Raw genomic sequence first — 21,334 nt, forward strand, 5'->3', positions numbered from 1 at the left:
TAAATACTTTGGTGTATCATGGGGGAGATCTTTATCAGTAAAGATAAAGCTGTAAAACTTATGAAAATACAGTTAAAAGTTTTCCACAGCTTTTAAGTAGGGCCGGATTAGAGTCTTTGCTGATCTGACTTTGCTGATCTGGCCTTCAGCCCTTATGTTTGACACCCATAATCTAAACTAGGGAGTGCCGGTGTCCTGCAGGTTTTAGATCTCACCCTGGGTCAACAAACCTGAATCAAGTGATTAGTTCATCACCAGGCCTCTGGAGAACGTCACGACATGTTGAGGAGGTAATTTGGCCATTTAAATCAGCTGTGATGGATCAAGGACACGCCTAAAACCTGCAAGACACCGGCCCTCGAGGCCTGGAGTTCGACACCCAGATCTAAACTGTGTTAAAACACCACCTCCTGGTGGTGACATTTATATCTAAAGTTGCAGAAGGAAATTACATAAAGTACCTTTAAAGCTCAGAGTGGATGTAAAAGCTTTATCTACCTAACCCCTCCAGTTTAACTCCAGACACTGGGTTAATGTGTTCCGATCAGATTCCACTGACTGGTCTAAACATGAAACACTCCAAGTTATGAAGCAATAACAGGCACGGGTCAAGTAGAGGTGAGGTGCCTGCATTAGGCGCCAGTTGTGGCATGAGTTCAGGTTTATTAATAGGCTTAAACACGGGCCAGCTTTAGGGCTTAAACTTGGCCCTGGGTATGAAATGCTGGAGGTTATTACCGGTCCCGGGTCACCACATGCTGCTAAGAAACCAAGCCAGCCCCTCCTGTTACAACATCTGCCATGACTTTTTGATTCAGCTCAGTCCCAGCCACCCAATCCCACGGCTGCTTATTCCACCGAGAAGAGCTAAAAAGAAACACAAATACGGATCTCTGTTTTCTAGTTGTGACTCTATGCTCCCATCATTCATAGCAAGAAGCTGTTAAACAAGAAGTGCTTTCAAAGCCTTTAGGACGTAGCTGCCGAGGAGTCTTTATGTATGCCCTGTGTGTTCAGTGCACTGCTCGGTGCCTTCTGAGCAGTTGTAGTTATCTAGTTGCAGAGCACGAACCCATTGCTTCCTGCTAAATAAATGTTCCTTTAACCACTCAAACATTTATTTCTAGTGGAAATGTTAAGAGGAGAACATGACCGCTTGGCAGGGTATTTCACTTTGACTCTGTCTTAATGGACTCTTAAGTGCACAGAAGAGCTTTTTTGCTTTAAGTTACCTGCAGCAAGCAGAGAATTATGGATAGCAACAACAACGTCCCGTGTTTCCCTGCCAAGAAGGTTAGGTTTGTGCTGCTGTGAGTCCGTTTGTCTTTTTTTAGCAGGATGAGGTGAAAACTACTGGGGCACATTTTTGTGAAGGCTGGTGGATAAGTGGAGTGTACTGAAAGGAATTTGGAAGACAGGAGGCAGCGACCTCTCCGGGTGAACAGCGAAGCCAACAGTTGGACGCAACTACAGTTCCTGGAGTGGCCACTTGAGGCAGACTGCAGAGGTGAGCCAATCCCCATGGACTTTCGTGTTAAAATGACCGACTTTAGAGCTGAAATACAAGTTTACAGCTCAGTATGAAGAGATATCTTTGTAATCTTTAGGCAGATTCCCTCTTCATAATAATAATTGCACTTTTGGTAACTTTTTTAAATGCACCTTTTTTATGAATGGTGTACTGCTGTGTACGGATTCCTTTGATTAACTGAGTTCATATAGGGCTGAAATCCCAAATGTTCCCAATATTTCGGAAATCCCAAATGTTCCCAATATTTGGGAGTTCACTCCTAATTTTACAACAAAGTTGGCTCACCACTTTTTTACAGTCTCTAACAGACTTTGCACACATCCAATCACAGCATCAGGAAAGCTCTTAGAGGGAGGTGGAATGGTGCTGCTGTAATATTAGTATTTAAAGGCTCTTTTAAAGTTCCTATCCATAGCTCCACTACATCTTAGTGGACCTATGGATTGGATGCTGTCTTTTTGTAGTCCCAATAGATTTCACAGCCTTGAACATTCAAGGATTTTGCAGATTTGCAGGTAACGAGCTTGTTTTGTCTGGCTCATGCAGGAAATAATAAAGAAGGGAGAGACACACAACAACAGCTTCCACCAAGCCAATTTATTAATCATAAACTGAGAAAAAGAAGAAAAGAAAACTGGTGCTAACCTACAACCAACATGCAACTTAAATTAGGGATGATAAGCAAGAAAAACGAGTGGAAAGAAAAACGAATTGGCTGCCTGAAAAGTTCCAGCCTTCCAGGAGGAGCGAGAGCCATGTTGGAAGGAAACAAACTTAAATAGGCTCCAGGTGAAGTCCATCCATCAATCCATCCTCTTCTGCTTATCCAGTTCAGGTTCATGGGGGTTAGAGCCTACCTCAGCTGGCCCATAGGGCAAGAGGTGGGGTATACCCTGGACAGATGTCTAGTCTGTCCAGTGACATCATTTCCTGTTTTAGATGGGAGCAGCTCTTAATTAGGACCTGAAAAGGAGGAAGCAAAGCAGGCCTTCCAACCAGTACTGACAAAACCAGCGCAGTCAGCAGAACTAAATACATAACAGCAAATGTGGGAAACTAAACGGCGTGCTAAACTACAAACTCCAACATTCCTACTAAATAATGTTTATTTACTAATGATACATGTTTTCAGCCATATGTATCACTGTGGCTTTCAATGACTTCCGAGGCCATTTTATCCCACATTTATGGAGTTGTACTGGGGTACAGTAAAAATAATGAAAGTCATTATTTGTGTAGTGTTTAAAACACTCTTCCAAAATACTAAAATTACTAAAGTTACTAGTTGTTTAAATCTGGGAATAGAGCTTTAAACGCGGCTCGTCCATTCCCTAAATATGGAATAGGTAAAGGAAATCTTTAGGACATAAATATGCAGCAATTTCTCCTAAATCAAGGACTGAGATATTATTTTTGAAAAAATAAGGCTGCTTAAATGAGAACTTCAATTGGTAAATATGACTATATCATTATTTATAATAGAAACTTAATAGTGATAGATGAATTTTTGTCTACTGAGTAAATAGTAGAAACTTAACATTTCAAGAACTGATTTTTCAAAATCAGTCTGTTTGTTTTTAGTCATGATGAGCAGCAGCTTCTTCTTCATTTTTAATCATGCACATACAGATTTGAGTCATTCTTTCAATAGATTTGTGTAATGTTTGGACTCCTGTAGATTACCCATCCATCAGTTCTTGTCATAGCTGATTCACTGCTGCCTGTGAGGCTGATTTTAGGTGAGAGGTGGGGTACATGCTGGTCTGGCTGCCAGTCTGCTGCAGGCAGTGACAGTTCCAGAGTCTGCAGGGACCCCTCCAACCAGCATTCATCACAATTATGTTATTAATAATAATAACAGTCCCCTAAAATGACAGGTAAAACATTACTCAAGGAAACAGCAGAACCCACTTTTATTTTGGTAACAATGGCTGAGACAAAGTGGCTGGTTATGAAGTGTTAATGCTCTAACTACTGGTGTCTGAGCTTTCAGACGATATTGCATGGCTGCCTCAAAGTTCAGATACACTTCTTGCCTACGGTGTGCCACAGGGTTCTGTTTTGGGGGCTTTATTGTTTCTGTTGTATCTGCTCCCTCTTCAGCACATTTGGAGGACTTCTAATGATATTTCTTATTGCTTCTACGCAGATGACATTCAGTTGTATATGTCAAGCCTACAGTTACATATTACAAGCCCAGCACGGGTTAGCAGACAGTCTTCTCCGACTCAATAAAAATCAAGAGCCCTCGTTTGGGCCCTGACAGATTTTGCCTGATGGAAATTTTAGGTCCCTTTGCCACTTTTCTTAAATGTTCAATGAAGAGCTTTGCAAGCTCACATTAAATCTCTGGCTCTCTCATAGTTTACCAATTAAAAACATTGCCAAGTTAACTTCCACTGTGTCATACTCTGAATTGAAAATTATTATTTATGCCTTTATTTTGTCACGTTTGAATTATTGTAATTCTGTTAAAAAGCAGCTAAAAACTCTTTGTTTAAAAAAACAACAACATATTTTTGACCTTTTGTTTTTATGCTCCGGCAGGTTTGTTCTGGAACACTTTGTGATATTTATCTTGAAAGGTACAAAATAAATACAAATTTTGCTTACTTTGTAGCGACAGTAACAATATTCAGGTTCCTGTCGTTGACATTTAAGCCTAGACTAACAGCTTTTAGTTATTTGTCATTATATTTAATCCTCATTATGGGCTCAACTCACCACCGTCTTGCTTTTTACACTCCTCTTCATTTTCATTAAGTTGACCCCCCCCCCCCCCCCCCCCCTCGCCTACACCAAAACAAACTACTGCAAAATGAAAGTGCAAGGCAACACATTTTATTTCAAAGGCCTAATTGGCGTTAAGGTACAGCATATTAAATATTGTTAGTCCAGAGACAGTCACCGCAGAATAACATACCATTCTTTTCTTTACATGATACATTCAGGCTGACTTAAAATGACAATATTTTACAAATCGTTAATGTAGTGCTAACATAAAAAAGGCTGTTTACCGAGTGTCTCGTTTTCAATGCGAGCAGAGGTTTTCCCTGCTCCGTGGGGCAGACCGTGAGTCCGTTTTGTCTCCTTTAATTTCTAAAATCTTGCCGTCACCCCAACACCCAATTAAGACACTTCATTTTAATCATGTTTTCAGCGGTTACCTGTAGTTACTGAGTGCTAGTAGCATCTGTTAGTGTTGTGATAGTTCCTCGAAGAGCTGTGTAACAGAATAATATATTTTACATCCCTGCACATAATGTTATATTTTAATAATAAATATAATAAATAAAAAGTACAAATATCTGAATAATATGGAACCATATCATTATGAAAGACATTTTCTGTCAGTAATACATTGCAACCAAATGCTGGAAAACAACAGCATGACTCGTTTTATAAAATGCAAGGGCAAATAACACGACGTCGGTAATATTTGCAGTTTGTAAAAAAACAACAACATTACTGTCGCGACCAGCTGATAGCAGTCCCGTCGAGCCGACATCTGCCCTGCAACATTTCGACCCACATACATTCTGTTGTTCCTCAACACTCGGGGCATCATTCTCAGAGTCAAACCTGCAGCTCTCTGTATTCAGTCTGGAGAGATCGTTAAGTTGTAGCACTCTGGTAAAGTGTTAGTGTTGCACTGTGGAAGAGTGGCGAGTGTTGACAAACTCCTCCTCGAATCCCTTTGCTGCCGCCCTGGTTCCTCCTTCAGTAATTGACTTTCCCGGGAACCTGCACGTTCACTCCACTGTAGTCCACCATGTACATGGGCCACTGCTGCAGGGAAGAAGCATAATGGTGGAGAAAATGATTTCATTACTGCAAAATGTTGCTGACCTTGCCTTTAAACCTGTTTTAATATTACATTTCAGTACTTAGAGTTGAACACACAGTCATCTACTGCAGTTTAAGGTGTTTTATCGACTCCGACTCCATCAGCGACCGGGGTTTCCTGCCTCTCTCGCCATTATCTTTTGGCTCTTTTCTAAATTATCCAATTTATGCCAGCTCTCTGGTTTGCTTAGCCTGCCTATTTGTATGGAGGCATCACCACAGATGAAGGATGTGCCTAGTCACTAATTTACTAGTCTTTTAAACGACAGAGGGAGAGAGGAAGAAAAAAGTGGACTAGTCTAAAAGACAGGAAACACTCATAAAAATGCTGGCAACCACTCCTCAGCCTCCTAGTAGACACACCTGTGGTATCAATTTCAAAGTCCTACGTCATCTTGTTTTGAAGTTATCGCATTAAGAAGATTGAGAAAACGTGAACTTATGGGGAGAGGACCATCAGCTTTTTACTGATCTGATATTAGATGTGCTTTAACCCAATAAGGCGGCAAAGTGTATCATATTTGACCCACCTCTTCATCATCATCCCCTTAAATGATTTTATTTGTTTAAAATAAACAAACTACGAGGAATAAATTATAGAGAAATGTGGGATGTAACAAAAATGAAATTAATGGGTACAATAAGGTTACCCCCCTCCCAAAAAAATATCAATAAAAAACACCAACAGTGCCATCTTTGCCTTCTCCAGTTCACAGCTCCTCCCCTCACTAGCAGCTGAACACACCAACAGCTGGCATAGCATGCTAAACTTTGCATATGAAGCAAAATGCCAGGGAAAGGCCGAGGATGCAGATAAGCCTGCATGCAAACAAGACAACCAAGTGGTGGCAACGAAGCTGAAACAACCTTTGCAAAGCATCGTAAACGCAGACATCCTGGTCTTTGAGAGGTCTGTAAAAATTCCTGGTACAACGACGCTGAACCATTAAACAGTCACCACATCATTTAACTGTTACCTGGTTGCTACATTCTCCGTTTGCTCAGTTATCATTGTACCATTGTGGTTCTAGCTAGTTAACGTGTGAGCTGGGACATTAACAAGGAGCATCAGTTTAACTATTTGTGTCTAATAGTGTGTTGTTTCTAAAACATCTACCAGACATTGAAGAGATAAATATGGTAAATATGCTGCCAAGTCACCAGAAGCACAGAAAACAAGCAGAGCTGTAGCTCTCGCAGTTATACATGAAGCCTACGTGGAAGTTCAACAAGGAACTCCTATCCTGATTCCTGCTGTCAGGATTTTGTTCTGTTATGATGGATCATCGAAATTTTCCCCGTTTCCATGGTTATCAGTATTGAGTTTGAAACTTTACATCCTGACATCCCTGGATACAGCGTGGCTAACGTTAGCAGTGCTAGCTGCCTTCCTTCCTTCCTTGTGCGCGTTAACACCTCGTGTCGTCAGAGTCAGTGACACGGCTGATATCTAACCGCTCATTTTCTCAGTCAGTCCTGAATAACTGCGCTGCTTACCTTCCACTTTGCTAAAACCGCTACTATAAACCTACCTGTCACAGGAAGAGAGGCTTTGCCACCTGTCGGGACTGGTGATGGCTGCAGTTACATGTCAGAGGCTACCGTCTGACAGCAGTTAAATGCTCCACATACACTGCACTTAAGCTGATACGCATTCTGTTAGGCGTCTTAAATGCTTGAGTTTCTCTGACTGATCGAAGCTACAGTTAAGTCGAGGTAAAGGGGGGCTTCCTTAATAAAGTGCATTTTTGCCCTAACAGCAGGCCAGCATGCTGTAGCTCTGAAATCAAAGTGTATTTAAGGTTTTTTAAGAGTCTTTAAGGACCTGTGTGAGTAAGAACAGAAGAATAAAGATGTCCTAGTATTCATCGACTAGCTTATGAATTCACATGGTGAAGAAAATATATATTTTATTTAATGTACCATCACTGGAATCTGATTGCTTGATATTCCCAGGTCGGAGGAGGCAGGCACTTGGTTGCTCTCCTGGACTCTCTTGCGTTTCCGTCGATTAGTGGAGGCGTCTGTTCCTACTGAAGGCACAAAGCAAAGGCTTTTACTCTGGAGGCACGCGCAGCACAGAAAGCCTCACTTCCATCAACAGAAGGTTGTTTGTGTAACACTTACCTGTGTTACAAGCTTGGCTACAGATTTCTGCAAAAGGTCTGAACAGGAGAGAGAAAAGGCCGGGTCATTTTAGGTGATGTAGCTGCATTTTTGTTTCTCTAAAGATACAATCTTTCTTTTTGTAACTATAAAAAACATTCCGGAATTCTAATTAGCCTTCTATTCAGACTGCACTTACTTGATACCTAGAAAAAAAAAATCCCTGAATTGTGCACGATTTAAAGCTTTGCCTTCATTCTTTCATCATAGCTTAACTGCTTGGATGTCAAAACGTTGTTTTCTATTTCATTTTATTTACATTTGCTGAGGAAGATTTATTCTTTGACATCTTAGAGGCTGGATTTAAATCCAAAGCATAAATAAACCATAATGAGCTTAACTACCGACAAGCAAAACCCTAAATTCCCGCTGAAATGTACGGTGCGGTGACGGCTAGCGCTGCTGAACATTCCGGTGTCGCTGCACTCACTGTAGCTGGCTCTTGATGTTGAATGTTATTTTATCCGCGGCTTGAAGGATTTTCTCCAGGCACACGATGTCGTAGGTGTTTGGGTTTCGGAAAGGGATTTCGTCTGGAAGGCCACTAACTTCTATAGACTCTGGACTGCCGCGGATTAGCTTGTACGGGACCACGACGGAGCGATCTAAGCCCAGAGCCTCACCTAAACAGAACAAACAACAACGGCACGATCAGTGTGACACCTTTTCTTCTCCTGTGAAAAATAAGAAGCATGCAGGCACATGTTTTCACATGAATAAAGAACCTCATGCCTGTAACTGACATACTGTAGGTATGAAACGTGCATAGAAATGCAGCGTTCTTCATTCATCTTGATAACAGCAGCTAAAAGTTCTTAAGCAGAGGTGCAGGTGCCGCATTATTACCCTTTGAGATCTTTTATTATAACCTGAACAAAGGTGGAACTTCATACACCGCAATCATCACAGTAATAAGTTAGCAACCAAAGCGTGTGTTAGCCTGGCTGAAGAAGAAGAAGATGGGAGTTTGTCTGCTCCAAGATTGCTGACTGCGGTTGCTGTCCGTGGTGCTGATTCAAAGCTGGAATGATCCTACAGATGTTGCTGATTATTGCTACATGATAATATTTTATAACTTAAATTTGTTTGTGTGTCCGTGTGAGCGAGAACGTGAGGCAATGTGTTTGCTCAAGCACTGCGTGGTGGTAAGGGCCCAAAATGAAAGAACGTATCGGCCCCGGGGCCAATCGCAGAGCTGTTACGCCCGTGGTCCTCAATAAATGAGAAGTAAGAATGCTGAAATTTGTTAGGTGCACAACAATTCAACATGTGAAGTTTTTCTTTGCCACACAAACTAAAATAAATCAGTTTGCACTATAGACACCACTTTGATAAGAGGTTTTTTATTGTTTACTGTGCAGACTTTCCACCCGTGGACCCTATGCATGTGGAAATGTTGTATTTTTAAGGCACTGCTGTGCCTTAAAAATACAGTTTTTGTTTTGTTTTGTTTGTTTTTTTCCCCTTCAGGCTTCTGTACCAAATTGTGTGAAGGCTGTATTGAAATTGCTCCACAAAATTTAACAGCCACATTTCATGAGTGAAATTTGGGGCATGCATTTATAAGACTTGCCCCTAATTCAACAAGTAGGACGAACATTCTGGATTTAAATTTCCAGGCACACGTCTCACTTAGGAGGCTCACCCTGAGCAATAAGGGACGTGTTGTTTTTCTCCTGTGTTGTGAGAATTAAACTGAACACGCCATCACGCAGATGAAACTGGTTCATGGTAAAAAGGTTATCTGTCTCGTACAGATAACAACAGCTCCACGCTGCGGATCTATTTACCGTATTTCTTGTTGAAGAGTTCCTTGACTTGCTCTCGAAGGACTACTTTCTCCCCCATGCGGTTAATGTCGTCATCATCTGTCAGGAGGAGAGAATCGGTCACAGACAGCATTCAAAATAAAAGCCGCAGCATTTGTAATGGACGCTATCAAAGCGTTTTCTCCTCACCATTTATTGAAGCGTAGGCCTTCTTTAGTAAAGTGACTCGTCGAGGTGCTGATGAAGTTAACGAAAAATATGTTTAGTAACGTTAAATGTTGTTTGCTTTGCGCTCTGTGATAGATGCTGCGTAATAAATCAGATGTCATGAAAGCAAAGCGCGGTGTGCTCATACCTGGTTTTGGAATAAGTCCTTGAAATGGTCTGCATGCAACACAATGAAACAAGCACAATAAACAGAATTAACCGACATATATTTAAAGACAGTAATAAATATCCAAGCCATTAACTGCAGGAAGGAAGACCGATAGACAGATATGGATCTTATTTGATGAAAACATTTGAATTTGTGCATTTTGTAGCTTGTTATTTTTGGTTTAGGACCACACATGAATATACTGGGAAAATGCATTATTACCAGTCAGAATATTAAACAGCTCTTAGCGTGATCAGCATTTCTCACCTGGTGATGGTGAAGCTGATTTTGTCAGCGACAGCCAGGATCCTCTCCAGGTTCTGGGAGCCGAAGGTGCAGGGCTTCCTGAAGGGGATGCCGGGGGGAAGGCCCTCGATGATGACCGAGTCCGGGTTGTTCTTGATCCTTTTGTAAGGCACTTGGACGGGGTACTTGATGCCCAATGCCTCCCCATACTTCCTGTTGAAGAGATCTTGGACCTGCTCTCGCAGCGTGTTGGCCAGGTCGATCCTGGACAGCTTGGACTCCAAGCACTCTGTTGACGAGAGGCCGAAGACGCTTTAAAATATGTGTCATCTGGCTTTCAATGTCAGCGAGCAGAGGCGATTCGTGTTTAAACAGTTAACGGCAAATCTAAGACGACCGATGCAGCTCGACCGTACCTGAGAATCCAGGTCTCTTGGATACAGCCGCAGTGTCCTCCGTTACTGGTGCTGCATCCTTGGCATCCAGCTCTTTGGAGAAAAACATTTAAAGGTTAAACTTTTGTCGTCTTAAGACTTACTGAATAAAGCAAACGTTAGGAGCTTTGTCACAAATAAAGAGGAGGCAGCTGCAGACAAATCCCTGCAAGGACTTTCTGTTGTTCTTCAAAGGAGCCGTTTTAAAAATAGCCTGTGAACTGGATTTGACCTTAAAACTTCAACCGTGTATTGCAGAGGAATTTAACACAATTTAACAAAATTTAACACTGCATATGTGTGTGATTAGTTTGGGTTGAAGATGCTGCTGATGAGAAATTAAGTATAAAAAGAGACAAACCTGAATCACAGATAGGGATGGAAGGCATCTCTTGTTTTACCTGCTCAGCTAAGAGCTCGGGTCTAGAGATGAGCAAAAGATTGTGACGATATTTACAAATCAGAGCGCGAAAACTGAAATAACACACACTTCAACGCACCGCTACACTCTCCAGATGACTTGCTATATATAATTATTTCTCACCTTTTGATAACAAACTGGATCTGACTGCTGGCAGCCAGGATCTTGCGTAGTTTGGCTGCTCCGAAACAGTTGGGTCTTCGGAGAGAGATTCCCTCTGGCAGCCCGGTTACATACAGATCCTCAGGGTACATCTGGAATTTGGAGTACGGCACCTTGGTTGGTTCAGGAAGGCCCAGGGCTTCAGCTGAAGAAGATGATAAGGAAAAACAAGCACAAAGCTTATTGATCTATTTCATTCAAGTCGTCTTATTCCAATTCATCTCATTTCTTTCAGTCTTCTGAAATCTGGGGAAAATTGCAAAAACACCAAACAGGGAAAGTTCGACAAATTTGTATATATAGCGCTTTAATAGTCCCTAAGGACCCCAAAGTGCTTTACACATCCAGTCATCCACCCATTCACACACACTTTGGCTGTATCCCAATTCAGGGTCTGCAGCCTTAAAGGCCGCATTTTAAGGCCGATTACGTCACCGTGACGCGACGAAGGCTGTCCCAATTCGAAGGCTGCTCGAAATGCGGCCCTCAAATGCGTCCTTCATTTCCCTGAATTTTAAGGACTTGGCGGTGTAGACTTCGTGGCCCAACATATCCCAGAATGCATAGCGCGGCGGTGGGTGTGTATAATTTTGCCGGGAAAAAAAGGGCGAATGAGGGGCGCCTGAAGAGTAACTTAGTAAATTAAGTACTGAATATTATGTCACTTATTTATGTGCAAATGTTTAACAATGAAGAACATGAAAACATTACTGTTGGCCACATGTCGGCAAAGTTGTGTGACATTAGTGACGTTTGTACTAACTTGGTTTTAAAGCCTTTACTTTAAAATATACGCCGTCCAATAGCTGACCTTAATTTTACAGAGAATGATCAAAGCTCACGTAGAAACAAACAAACAAATGAACAAAAGATTTTCTCCTTCATTTCTGTCAAACAAAGCTGTATGAAACGTTTCCAGCTGTTAGTATCATGGTTGCTAGGCAACCTGGGCAGCGCAACAGAGGTTACACCGTCCCATTTCACAAGCCTCGCACTTCCGGCCTTAGCGGTCTTTAAGTACGCGGCCCTTGAGGATCGTTGAGGCTGCGTACTTTAAGGCTGCAGACCCTGAAATGGGATACAGCCATTCACACACTGGTGATGGCAAGCTACATTGTAGCCACAGCCACCCTGGGGCGCACTGACAGAGGCCGAACACTGGCGCCACCGGGCCCTCCAACCACCACCAGTAGGCAACGGGTGAAGTGTCTTGCCCAAGTATTATTGCTGCTTTTTAACCAAGCAGCAATAAAGGAGCCGACATGAAAGTGTCGAGTTGCATCTCAAATGGCCATCTCAGCCTGGCTCGACAGTTTTGATCTCTGTGGTTAGTTTACGCCTTCTAACAGCTACAGAGAGAGGGTCACCTTTTACACGAGTACCCTTACTGAGGCTCAAGTGGGTGATACAGGCGGCTATAACTGTGAGGAGTCGCTGAACTGGACCTCTTGCATTTGTAGAGTTTAACGCAGTTATCTCACAAATATTATAGCAAGCTGTGCAGATTAATTACACTAACAAAGAGTCCAAATGTTTGTGCATTTTTGAGTGAGTGAAATACTCCTGTTACTCTGTTCTTAGAGTAACACAAACATATGATAGTTTATGGTTTTGTTCTGTAGTTCCAGGCCTTACTGAATACAACATGATTGCTACAATATGGGTTAAAAATAAAAAACAAAACAAAACAGAAAGCAAGTTTTATTCAAAAGCTTTGGATAAAAGTCCAAAAGAGTCAACACAAAAAGCCATGGCAGTGACATTTATTTTGTAAATGATGGCCCCCATAATTTAACGCCAACACGGACAAAGCAGGATAAGCTTCGGGGAGCATCTGCACCGTCCCCCTGTCACTCGGTCAGATCCGACCCTCGTTTGTCACACCCGGCAAACTAAAAAGCTACACGGTCACATGGCTACACCCACCATGAGACAAATGTTGCGATAGCACGGTCCATATTTCTAAACTCAAGGAAATCTATTATAAAACGATAGCTTTAAAAACTAAAATCAAAAAATAACAAAACAACCCGATTTTTAGCTCGTTTTCAGTCTCATGCTCACGTTGCTTTTCCAGACACATTAACCTAACGTGACGTAGAAAGCTCATCCACCTCACAGTAATGTGTGTATGGACAGGCAGATGTATTAAATTTAAATTCTTTGTATTTAAAGGGAATAAGAAGAACTCGTTAATAACTTTGAGCATTGCCGTGTTAAAATTACCCACGCTCACTCTTAGCGCACGCATGTCTATGTTCAGAGAGTCGCTGGCGTGCTGTGACATGCCGCCTTCTAAAAGGCGACTAATGCTTTGTGTCTTTATGCTTTAGCTCCACTGATGTGAAAATGAGATTCTTCCTTTTCGTGCCCCATCCTTTGCCCCACACTTAACAGATTCATTCTCATGTGCTGAATTATTGAAAACCTTAAATGTTCCAATATTAATATTCAGATAGATTTTAAATTGCTGTACACTGGTTAAGGAGAGATCAAAGTCTTCCTGCAAAATTCATAGCCCTGGCATAACTTCCTGCCCCCGCTGCGGATGAGGATAAAAGCTCCCCCGCTACAGGTAGCTTACCATACTTAATGCTGAAGATGCTCTCCACTTGTCTCCGCAGCTGAAGAATCATTTCACCGATGTCCTCCACCAGGCTCCCTGCTGAAAGAGTCAAGCAAATGAAAAACGAACAGCTTTGCGCCGAGAGCCCCGAAAGAGAATTATTACTTGGGGTCGACGGGGTTAGGCAGCTTCCCACCTGTGAACATTACTACATCTCCACTTGCCAACTCAATTTGATAAATTCTACCTGCCCTGCGCTGACCCGGTAATGACAAACTGACTGTGTCATTACCGGGTCAATGTAGAGTGTGATACATTAACCGCAGATGGATGTAGGGAGGCAGAGTGGCGAAGGTGCAAAAATGAGGCTAAACAGCAAAACAGAAATATTTCCAAAGGTGAGGATGCTGGGTTAGAGTTTTATTTAATTCTAATCTGCCTCTTTGGCAAGGTTACAGACAATCACAGAGTGAGAGTGTGGGCCAAATGCACTGTGCAGAAAAACATCCTGAATGAGTCAGTCCACCCTACCTTCAGAAGATCTTCTTATGCTCTGCGGGGCAGCAGTGGGTGACAGAGCTTCAGCTGCAAGATGCAAGAAAAGCATGAGAACGGTGGCGCACGGCTTCTGTAAAACATTTCTATGACAGTTTATCCAAAGATGCACGGTTTTATTTGTGTCGATCAATCTCTCGAGTCGTCACATTGTTGCTTTACTGCATCAGAGACTAGCGCTGGTCCTATTCTGACTTGAGGCATGCCTAACATCATTGTGCAGCAATGATTACATCTGTGAAGGCTAAACTCTTTATCTGACACCTCATGTCTACCCTCAGTACACACAGGGGATGGACAAAACAACAGGTGCAACATATGAGACTGTGATAATTCAATGTTATTGTCCATTTTCTGTCGGTGGAATATTACTGTTACAGTAGGGCGACGCTGAATGTTCTTTAATTAATGATTCCAGGCAAACTGCCGCCAAGAACACATATCATACCGCCTGTCCAAGGCCGTTATTCAACATCGCCGCTCAGTGTTAAACATACAAACACGAGAATGGGCGGTGGGGGTGTTGTTTTGCCATTAGCCCAGAAGCAGAGGTGGAAATGTGATGTTTTTTTTCGTGATGTGTTATGTGTGGAGTCTGCAGGGCAGGACTTTCAAATCTCTGATCAACAACAGGAGGAAGAAAGTGGTTTATAAAATGTTTTTTTCCCATCGATCCATTTGTTTCCGTTTATCCGGGGTTGGGTCGAGGGGGGGACAGCCTAAACAGAGAAGCCCACAGCTCTGTGCTCCACCTCCAGCTTATCAGATGGAAAGATATACTCTTTCCAACGTGCCCTGGGTCTACCCAGTGGCCCCCTCCCAGTGGGACATGTGGTGGGACACCTCGCCCAGGAAGCGTCCGAGGCATCCTTGTTAGATGCTTGATGGCTCCTTTTGATGTGCAGGAATAGCGGCTCAATTTTCTTGATTGACTAAGTAAGAGGGCGGCGACCCTTCCGAGAAAGCTCATTTTCACTGCTCATGTCCACGATCTCATTCTTTCAGTCACTACCCAAAGCTCGTGACCATAGGTGAGGGTAGAGATGTAGATAGATCGGCAAATCGACAGCTTCACTGTTACGCACAGCTCTCTTCACCACGATGGATCGCTGCAGCATCCGCAACACAGCAGCTGTGGCCTCAATCTGCCTGTCAATCTCCTGCTGCCCTCACTCGTGAAGAAGGCCCTGAGATACTTAAACTCCTCCCTGATCCAGCACTCCACCCCGGGGTGCCAATTCTCATTTCCACAGTTTCATATTCGGTTGCGAACTACTTCAGTGTGAACTGGAGGCCACAACCTGAACAAGGCAACACAACCACATCATCTGCAAAGAGCAGAAAAAAGATCCTGAGGCCACCAAAGTGGAAGCCTTCTGCTACTTTGCTCCGCCTAGAAACGGAGACGAAGGGCAGCCCTGGGCGAGTCCAACACCAGCTGGGAACGAGGCTGAGTTATTGCCGGCAACGCGGCCCAAGGTGATGAATGTTTCCAGCATTCAGCAAGTCAATTACGGTGGAGCGCAGAGGTCAGCACTCACAGAAAAAGGATCCTGGATAACTGTAGGTGCTACTTAAAGACACACACATTCAGTTCTTGTCACCCCTCTCACTCACTCTGTGTTAACAGACCTCTCTGCATTGAATCATACTGGTTATTAACCTCTGTCTCTCTCCCACAGCGTGTCTTTATCCTGTCTTCCTTCTCTCACCCCAACTTGTCGCAGCAGATGGCCCCGCCCCTCCCTGAGCGGTTTCTTCCTGTTAAAAGGGAGTTTTTCCTTCCCACTGTCGCCAAAGTGCTTGGTCATAGAGGGTTGTCAGACATTTGGGGTTTTCTCTGTATTATTGGAGGATGTCTACCTTACAATATAAAAGTGCATTAAGGCAACTTGTGGTGATTTATATAAATAAAACTGAATTGAACTGAATTTCTCTCCAACCATGTACGATTGAGTATTCCAAACAACGTGGCATCATAAAGATGGCTGCAGAGTAGCCACCAGGATGTCTGTTTAATGTGGGCTTATGAGTCTTTCTGCTAAATATCCACGTGATTATTACATGCTCGCGTACTACTGGAACGTTGAACCGTTTTAAGCCATACTTTTTGGTCCTGTTGTAATACATTGCAAAAACTGAACACTACAGTTTTCATCACTTGGTAACAGCCATGTTTCATTACTTTGAGCGTGTTCTAAGACAACTTAAAGCAATACTATTTGAAAGATACATCTAGCTTGTGTAGCTATTCCATCATAACATGACGGAGGATCTGTGTAAGCTGTAAAAGGAATATGATGCAACCACAACAGACTCACAACAGGCTGTGGTGAGAGCTCCCTTTGCCCAACACAACATAAAAAATTCAAAAAGCATCAAAATCCAGCCTGTTGAGATAAAAGTGGGAACAATAATGTAAAATTTAAAAAACACTGTCAAAGGAAAGATCCTGTATGTCATCTGTGCTGAAGGAGCCAATGGACAATTATTATGACACTTGAGAGTGGAACTGCAGTTTTGTGAAGATAACCAAGTCAAACCTTTCACTATACTTAAGGACAAACAGGACTTTTTAAAATAGGATGTGATTTGTATCTACAGGAAAGTGAACTGCGTATTCTCATATGTGCAATACGAATATGTCATTCATGCAAAAGGGTCTTGATCAGACCTATTTTACCTTGAAAATTAATGCAAATTGCCATCATTCAAATACTTTGACAAATGACTGAGGTGCAAATAATATTAAATGTGACTGAGTGCACTTACCTTCATTGTCTTTCCTTTAGAGGTCATTTGTGAAAGAAAAGAAAACTTAAACAAAGCACAATGAAATCAATAAAAGAAAACAAAATGCCTCCAAAAAGCACTGAATGCTAAATGCCAAGATCACTCTGAGCAGACTCTCTGTAGCATTGTAGCAGCACCTCCTTCAGATGTTCAAAAAGGGCCTCATTTATATGTTAATTTATATATAAGAAAGTTGCACTTGACATTTGGACAAAGAATAGAGTCCTAAACTTTAAAGTGTCCATTCAAGAAAATGTAGAGGCAGAGATTTCTGCTTCCATCCTACTACAGAATGTGTGAATGGAATTTGATCGCAGGAGACTGGAAATCATACTTTGAAATCTTGCACTTTTGATTGAATGAAAAGCTTGAATGAAAACTGGTGAAAGTGAAGTGGATTGCCCAGAAACAGAGAAAACTGTTGAAAGCAAAGAAATGCTGCCCTTTTTTTTTATTTCTCAGTCTAATCTTTAAATGCTGCCAGCTGCACAATTAAATGTCCTTCACCTCCATCACAGCGGGGCAGTCAGAAACCTCAGACATATATCTGCATGCATTTGTCTGCAATCTGAATGACCCCGGCACCTTATAGAAGCACCTGGTAAATGAGGCTGGTGCAGTTGATAAAGAGAGTGGCGTCTACTCAGATGTTCTTGGTGACCTTACTCTATAAACTCTAAGGCTTAAGGGAGAGAACGAGTTCTATACGGGGAGGAGGATTTAGGAGTCTCAACAGGACCTTTTCAGGAAAAGTTTGGTCTCTCTAAAACTGGACTAGTGGATAAAATTACTCAAAATCTGCAAATATGCACCATGCATCCTGCTAATCACTGAAACATTTCAGTTTGGACTCTTAAGGGCAAAGGGCGCACAATTAACAACCAGCTGAAGTGTTGTAAGACAGCGCACACCTATGAGGCGATGTTTCTGTGCAGCCGGTGCTTCATAGGCGAAGTGGGAGCGCTTCAAAAACCGCCTACCTTCTGAATTAAGGTAAAACAGAAGCCCCGGTTTGTTTTTGAGGATATTTGGTACAAAGCTACCTGTTACGCCACCCAGCGTCAGCTCTGGCTGCAGTGACACAAATTGAAATCAAGCACAGCCTACCAAGATGATTAAAAGAGAACCTTTAGTCTAGAAAAAGGTCTATGAAAATGAATTAGCTGTAGCATTATGAGTCACTGCTGTAAGGCGTCCTGAGTTATGTGCCATACACGGCCTTAGGATGGTCTGATGTCTACTCTTTCACAACAAACTTTTCCTCCTGTTTTTTTACTGTCCCCTGACTGATGGTGGCTGGTTGTGGTCATCAGTTGCAAATATTTAAAAAGGCAAAACAAAAAACACACTTTGGTTGGAGTCGGACCACGCTCGACCAGTTGGTGCATCTAAAACGCACTGACAGTTATGCGCATGCCCAGATTTTAAAGCTAAAGAGTTTGTTGACAAGCTGCAGTCGATGCAGGGTGCATTTCACAGATCGTCGTTGTGAGGCTGGAGGAAGAAACAAGCTACAGTAGGTCAGAGTTGGGGAGAGAAGGTATATTTCAGGTTGTGGGTGTGGCTAGTAGTGATTGGGGAGGTTTGGTCATAAGGAAGTGGAAGAGTGGAAGATAAAGAACGTGAGAAAAGTGGTTTCATACGTGCTGTGGCTTAATTAGCTCCCTACAAAACAGTATGTGGAGGCCTTGGTGGGAGCTGGCATTCCAGGAGCCACAGTGTGAGGAGGGAGGCGACAATGGAGGTGTGGGCTGACGGGGAAGAGGTTACCTGCGTGGTTTTCCATTGAGTGGTGGGGAGCCGAAGGAGCGGGGGGCGGGGCAGACGAGGCAGATGGAGCAGAGGGCGAGGCTGTGGCTGGACACGGTGCGGCGGCGGCGGCGGGCTCGGCCACAGACTCGCTGGGCTCCTCCCCACTCGTGCCGGCATCTGGAGAAACAAACAGTATTCACACCAGGTTTTCAGCTCGTGGTGCAACGGAGACGAGAGAGCAGCAGAACGCAGTGCAGCTGCAACATTTCTTGCACTGCTGCTGCATTTCTGCTGTTATTTCATCACTTCCTGTTACTGATGTTAGCTTGAAATCACCCAGCCTTGTTTTTCCGTGCATTCAATTAAACAGTTGAGAATTTAGGGCATCACTTTTTAACTGGGCAGGGCAAGTTGAACTGACAGAATCAATCACTTATCCTCCACCCTCGAAGTCTTTAATCTTGCAAAACCAAAATATGTTTGAAGACTTCCATGAAAGCACGAACCTCAGCTAGTGCTTTTAAAGTTCCCTTTAAAACATTGTAAACAAGCTGGATTTAATAGATTGATCCTTTTCTTGTTTTTAAAAAATGTTTTTCACAATAATGAAACTACGTCTTAAAATGTGTCTCATTTGTCCACACAACAATTATTGGGAGGCATTGGTGCACATGGTGAGATAGAAAGGAGGATTACTGGGGATCTTTCACTTACTAAGCAAAGGTGTAACTCACTACATTGTGAGGAATTAAAGAAAAAAGAAAAATGAAGAATATATAATGAATCTGGAACTACAAACATGAATGAAGCTTTATTCTTTTTAAGTTTTTATTTTAAATGTCAGATTTTGCTCAAAACAGCAGAGCTTTGACTCTCAATGAATGAAAAAGCCTTTCACTGAGAGACTCAAGCTAAAATTGTTTTCTTTCTTTTTTTTTTAAACTTTAAAATCGAATAAGAAGAGTAAATACAATGATAGCCAAGGCTTTCTTTTCATTTTTGATCCAAGGTTGGCTCCGGCTAATCGGGGAATTCCCCTTTTCTAATTGTGATTCCTCACTTTGGCTGCATTTGAATTTATCCAAACAAATTTGGGTATCAGATTTGGCTACTGACAGAAAGTGCTCACCCACAGGAACCGACTAATCAAAACTGGCAAATGCAAAACTGTCAGGCGAACAAAGGAGCGAAAGAAGGGGAATCACAAACGGGGACAGCACCGATGATGAAAACAATCAGGTTTCTGTGTCTGTGACTTCTATCTCAGTGACAATGCAAGAAAACCCGCGTCTGCTCCGTTTGTATTTTTCTACAGGTGAAAAAAAGAAACGAATCTCAAACCTAACGGCAGCCAAGCGTGCGCTCGCTTACCTGGCACCGTAACTTGAATGATTTCCCCGTCTGGAGGCTCTGTTTTAATCCTCCTCAAAGGAATGCAATCTCCTGAAGGACCTGCGGGGATTGAACAGTTCATTCTGCGCGAGTTCCTGTCAGCACTGTGTTTTATGGTCGTGTAAAAACAGATTTAAGCAGACGATAGAACGTGTTGGAAGGGATCAGACTGCAAAACGCGATATGAAAGCGACTCCGGGGGACGGGGGAAACTTTTGTTCAATACTCGGGGCTCAAATCATTTGCAACTTCACACAGCCGAATATCACAGAGCGTTGTTATTACGCTGAACTTCATTTATTAGCACGTACCTGCTTCGCACTCAGCCAAGGGACTCACACAAGCGCTGGTTGATCTGTGAGGTAAAATCAAATAGAAAAAGGGTGATTTGCAAATATCTGCAAAACAGAATCATTAAAAATCGTTTTTTGTGGCGTATTTTAAATCACCTGTCTCCTTTAAAGGGAAATTCAATGACTTCTGGGGATCTTTAAACACTGGCTATGCAGGGTTTCCACACTTGTTAGCACCACAGTCACAACTCCAATGGCAGAGATTCCATACACGTTAACATTGATTCATGCAGTGCCGTCCGCCCACTATAGTGTTTACCGCCTATTGTGCGGCGGCACCGACAGACAGAGCCGCTGAGCTGCACGAACTGAGGGAGACACCGGGGAAGCATTTCTCACTTCTAGCATGAAGGGATTTAGACTAAGGAGTCAGAGCTTGTCATCCAGGGTCACTGGTTCAATCCCAGCTGCTCAAAAGCACACATCAAAGTGTCCTTGGGCTAGATGCTTGCCTCAAATTGTTTCTTTGAACCAGGTATAAAGCGAGTGTGAGAACAGGCACCATATTAGTACAAGTAACACGTAGCATGTTTATACCAGCGGGAGAGAATAAATCATAAATCATCACTTGCTTTAATTATTGATTGCTTCATGGAACAATAAATATTACGTGTTTCTTTCTTTTTCACTTCTTCTTTCAAATTTCTTCATTATTTCATGTGTAAAAATGGCTAATGGATAACCATTATTTTTAATAACGGCTCGATTGTCCAGTATATCAATTAGAAGGTAAATATAGTGTTCCTTCATCATCATAATAATCTTTTCTTAACTCTTTTCTTAGTTAATATATACAATATTACAAATATATTATCAAGTTAGCCTTGCTGTTAGCTGAATTTAGGTAACCTGGGTTGGCTTGTGAGGGATAGATTTTAAAAGAATTAGCTAACCTCTTGGTTAAATACATTATTCTGATGATGTAAGAACAGCACCAAAACCATATCAGATCAGCTGCAGATCATCTGCTTC

General features: G+C 42.4%; 1 protein-coding gene across 3 annotated transcripts in view; it reads right to left on the bottom strand.

Annotated features, from left to right (window-relative positions):
* Positions 1 to 4,034: 4,034 nt before the first annotated feature.
* Positions 4,035 to 21,334, bottom strand: part of gtf2ird1 (GTF2I repeat domain containing 1) — a 42,842-nt gene continuing 25,542 nt past the window's right edge. The window contains exons 12-27 of one of the 3 annotated variants that reach the window (XM_085173749.1): positions 20,321 to 20,364; positions 19,989 to 20,069; positions 18,636 to 18,794; positions 14,049 to 14,102; positions 13,536 to 13,616; positions 10,913 to 11,096; positions 10,730 to 10,791; positions 10,351 to 10,422; positions 9,956 to 10,223; positions 9,668 to 9,696; positions 9,502 to 9,549; positions 9,334 to 9,411; positions 7,974 to 8,166; positions 7,505 to 7,542; positions 7,301 to 7,407; positions 4,035 to 5,320 (exon numbers count right to left, since the gene is read on the bottom strand). In XM_085173749.1, coding sequence (XP_085029875.1) covers positions 5,252 to 5,320; positions 7,301 to 7,407; positions 7,505 to 7,542; positions 7,974 to 8,166; positions 9,334 to 9,411; positions 9,502 to 9,549; positions 9,668 to 9,696; positions 9,956 to 10,223; positions 10,351 to 10,422; positions 10,730 to 10,791; positions 10,913 to 11,096; positions 13,536 to 13,616; positions 14,049 to 14,102; positions 18,636 to 18,794; positions 19,989 to 20,069; positions 20,321 to 20,364 — 1,567 coding nt within the window. In that variant the 3' untranslated portion in view covers positions 4,035 to 5,251. Of the gene's footprint in view, positions 5,321 to 7,300; positions 7,411 to 7,504; positions 7,543 to 7,973; positions 8,167 to 9,333; positions 9,412 to 9,501; positions 9,550 to 9,667; positions 9,697 to 9,955; positions 10,224 to 10,350; positions 10,423 to 10,729; positions 10,792 to 10,912; positions 11,097 to 13,535; positions 13,617 to 14,048; positions 14,103 to 18,635; positions 18,795 to 19,988; positions 20,070 to 20,320; positions 20,365 to 21,334 lie in introns of all 3 variants that reach the window. The other 2 variants (XM_085173748.1, XM_085173747.1) reach the window with 2 other exon arrangements.

The sequence above is a fragment of the Neolamprologus multifasciatus genome, chromosome 10, assembly GCF_963576455.1.
Source record: "Neolamprologus multifasciatus chromosome 10, fNeoMul1.2, whole genome shotgun sequence".
Classification (NCBI taxonomy): domain Eukaryota; kingdom Metazoa; phylum Chordata; class Actinopteri; order Cichliformes; family Cichlidae; genus Neolamprologus; species Neolamprologus multifasciatus.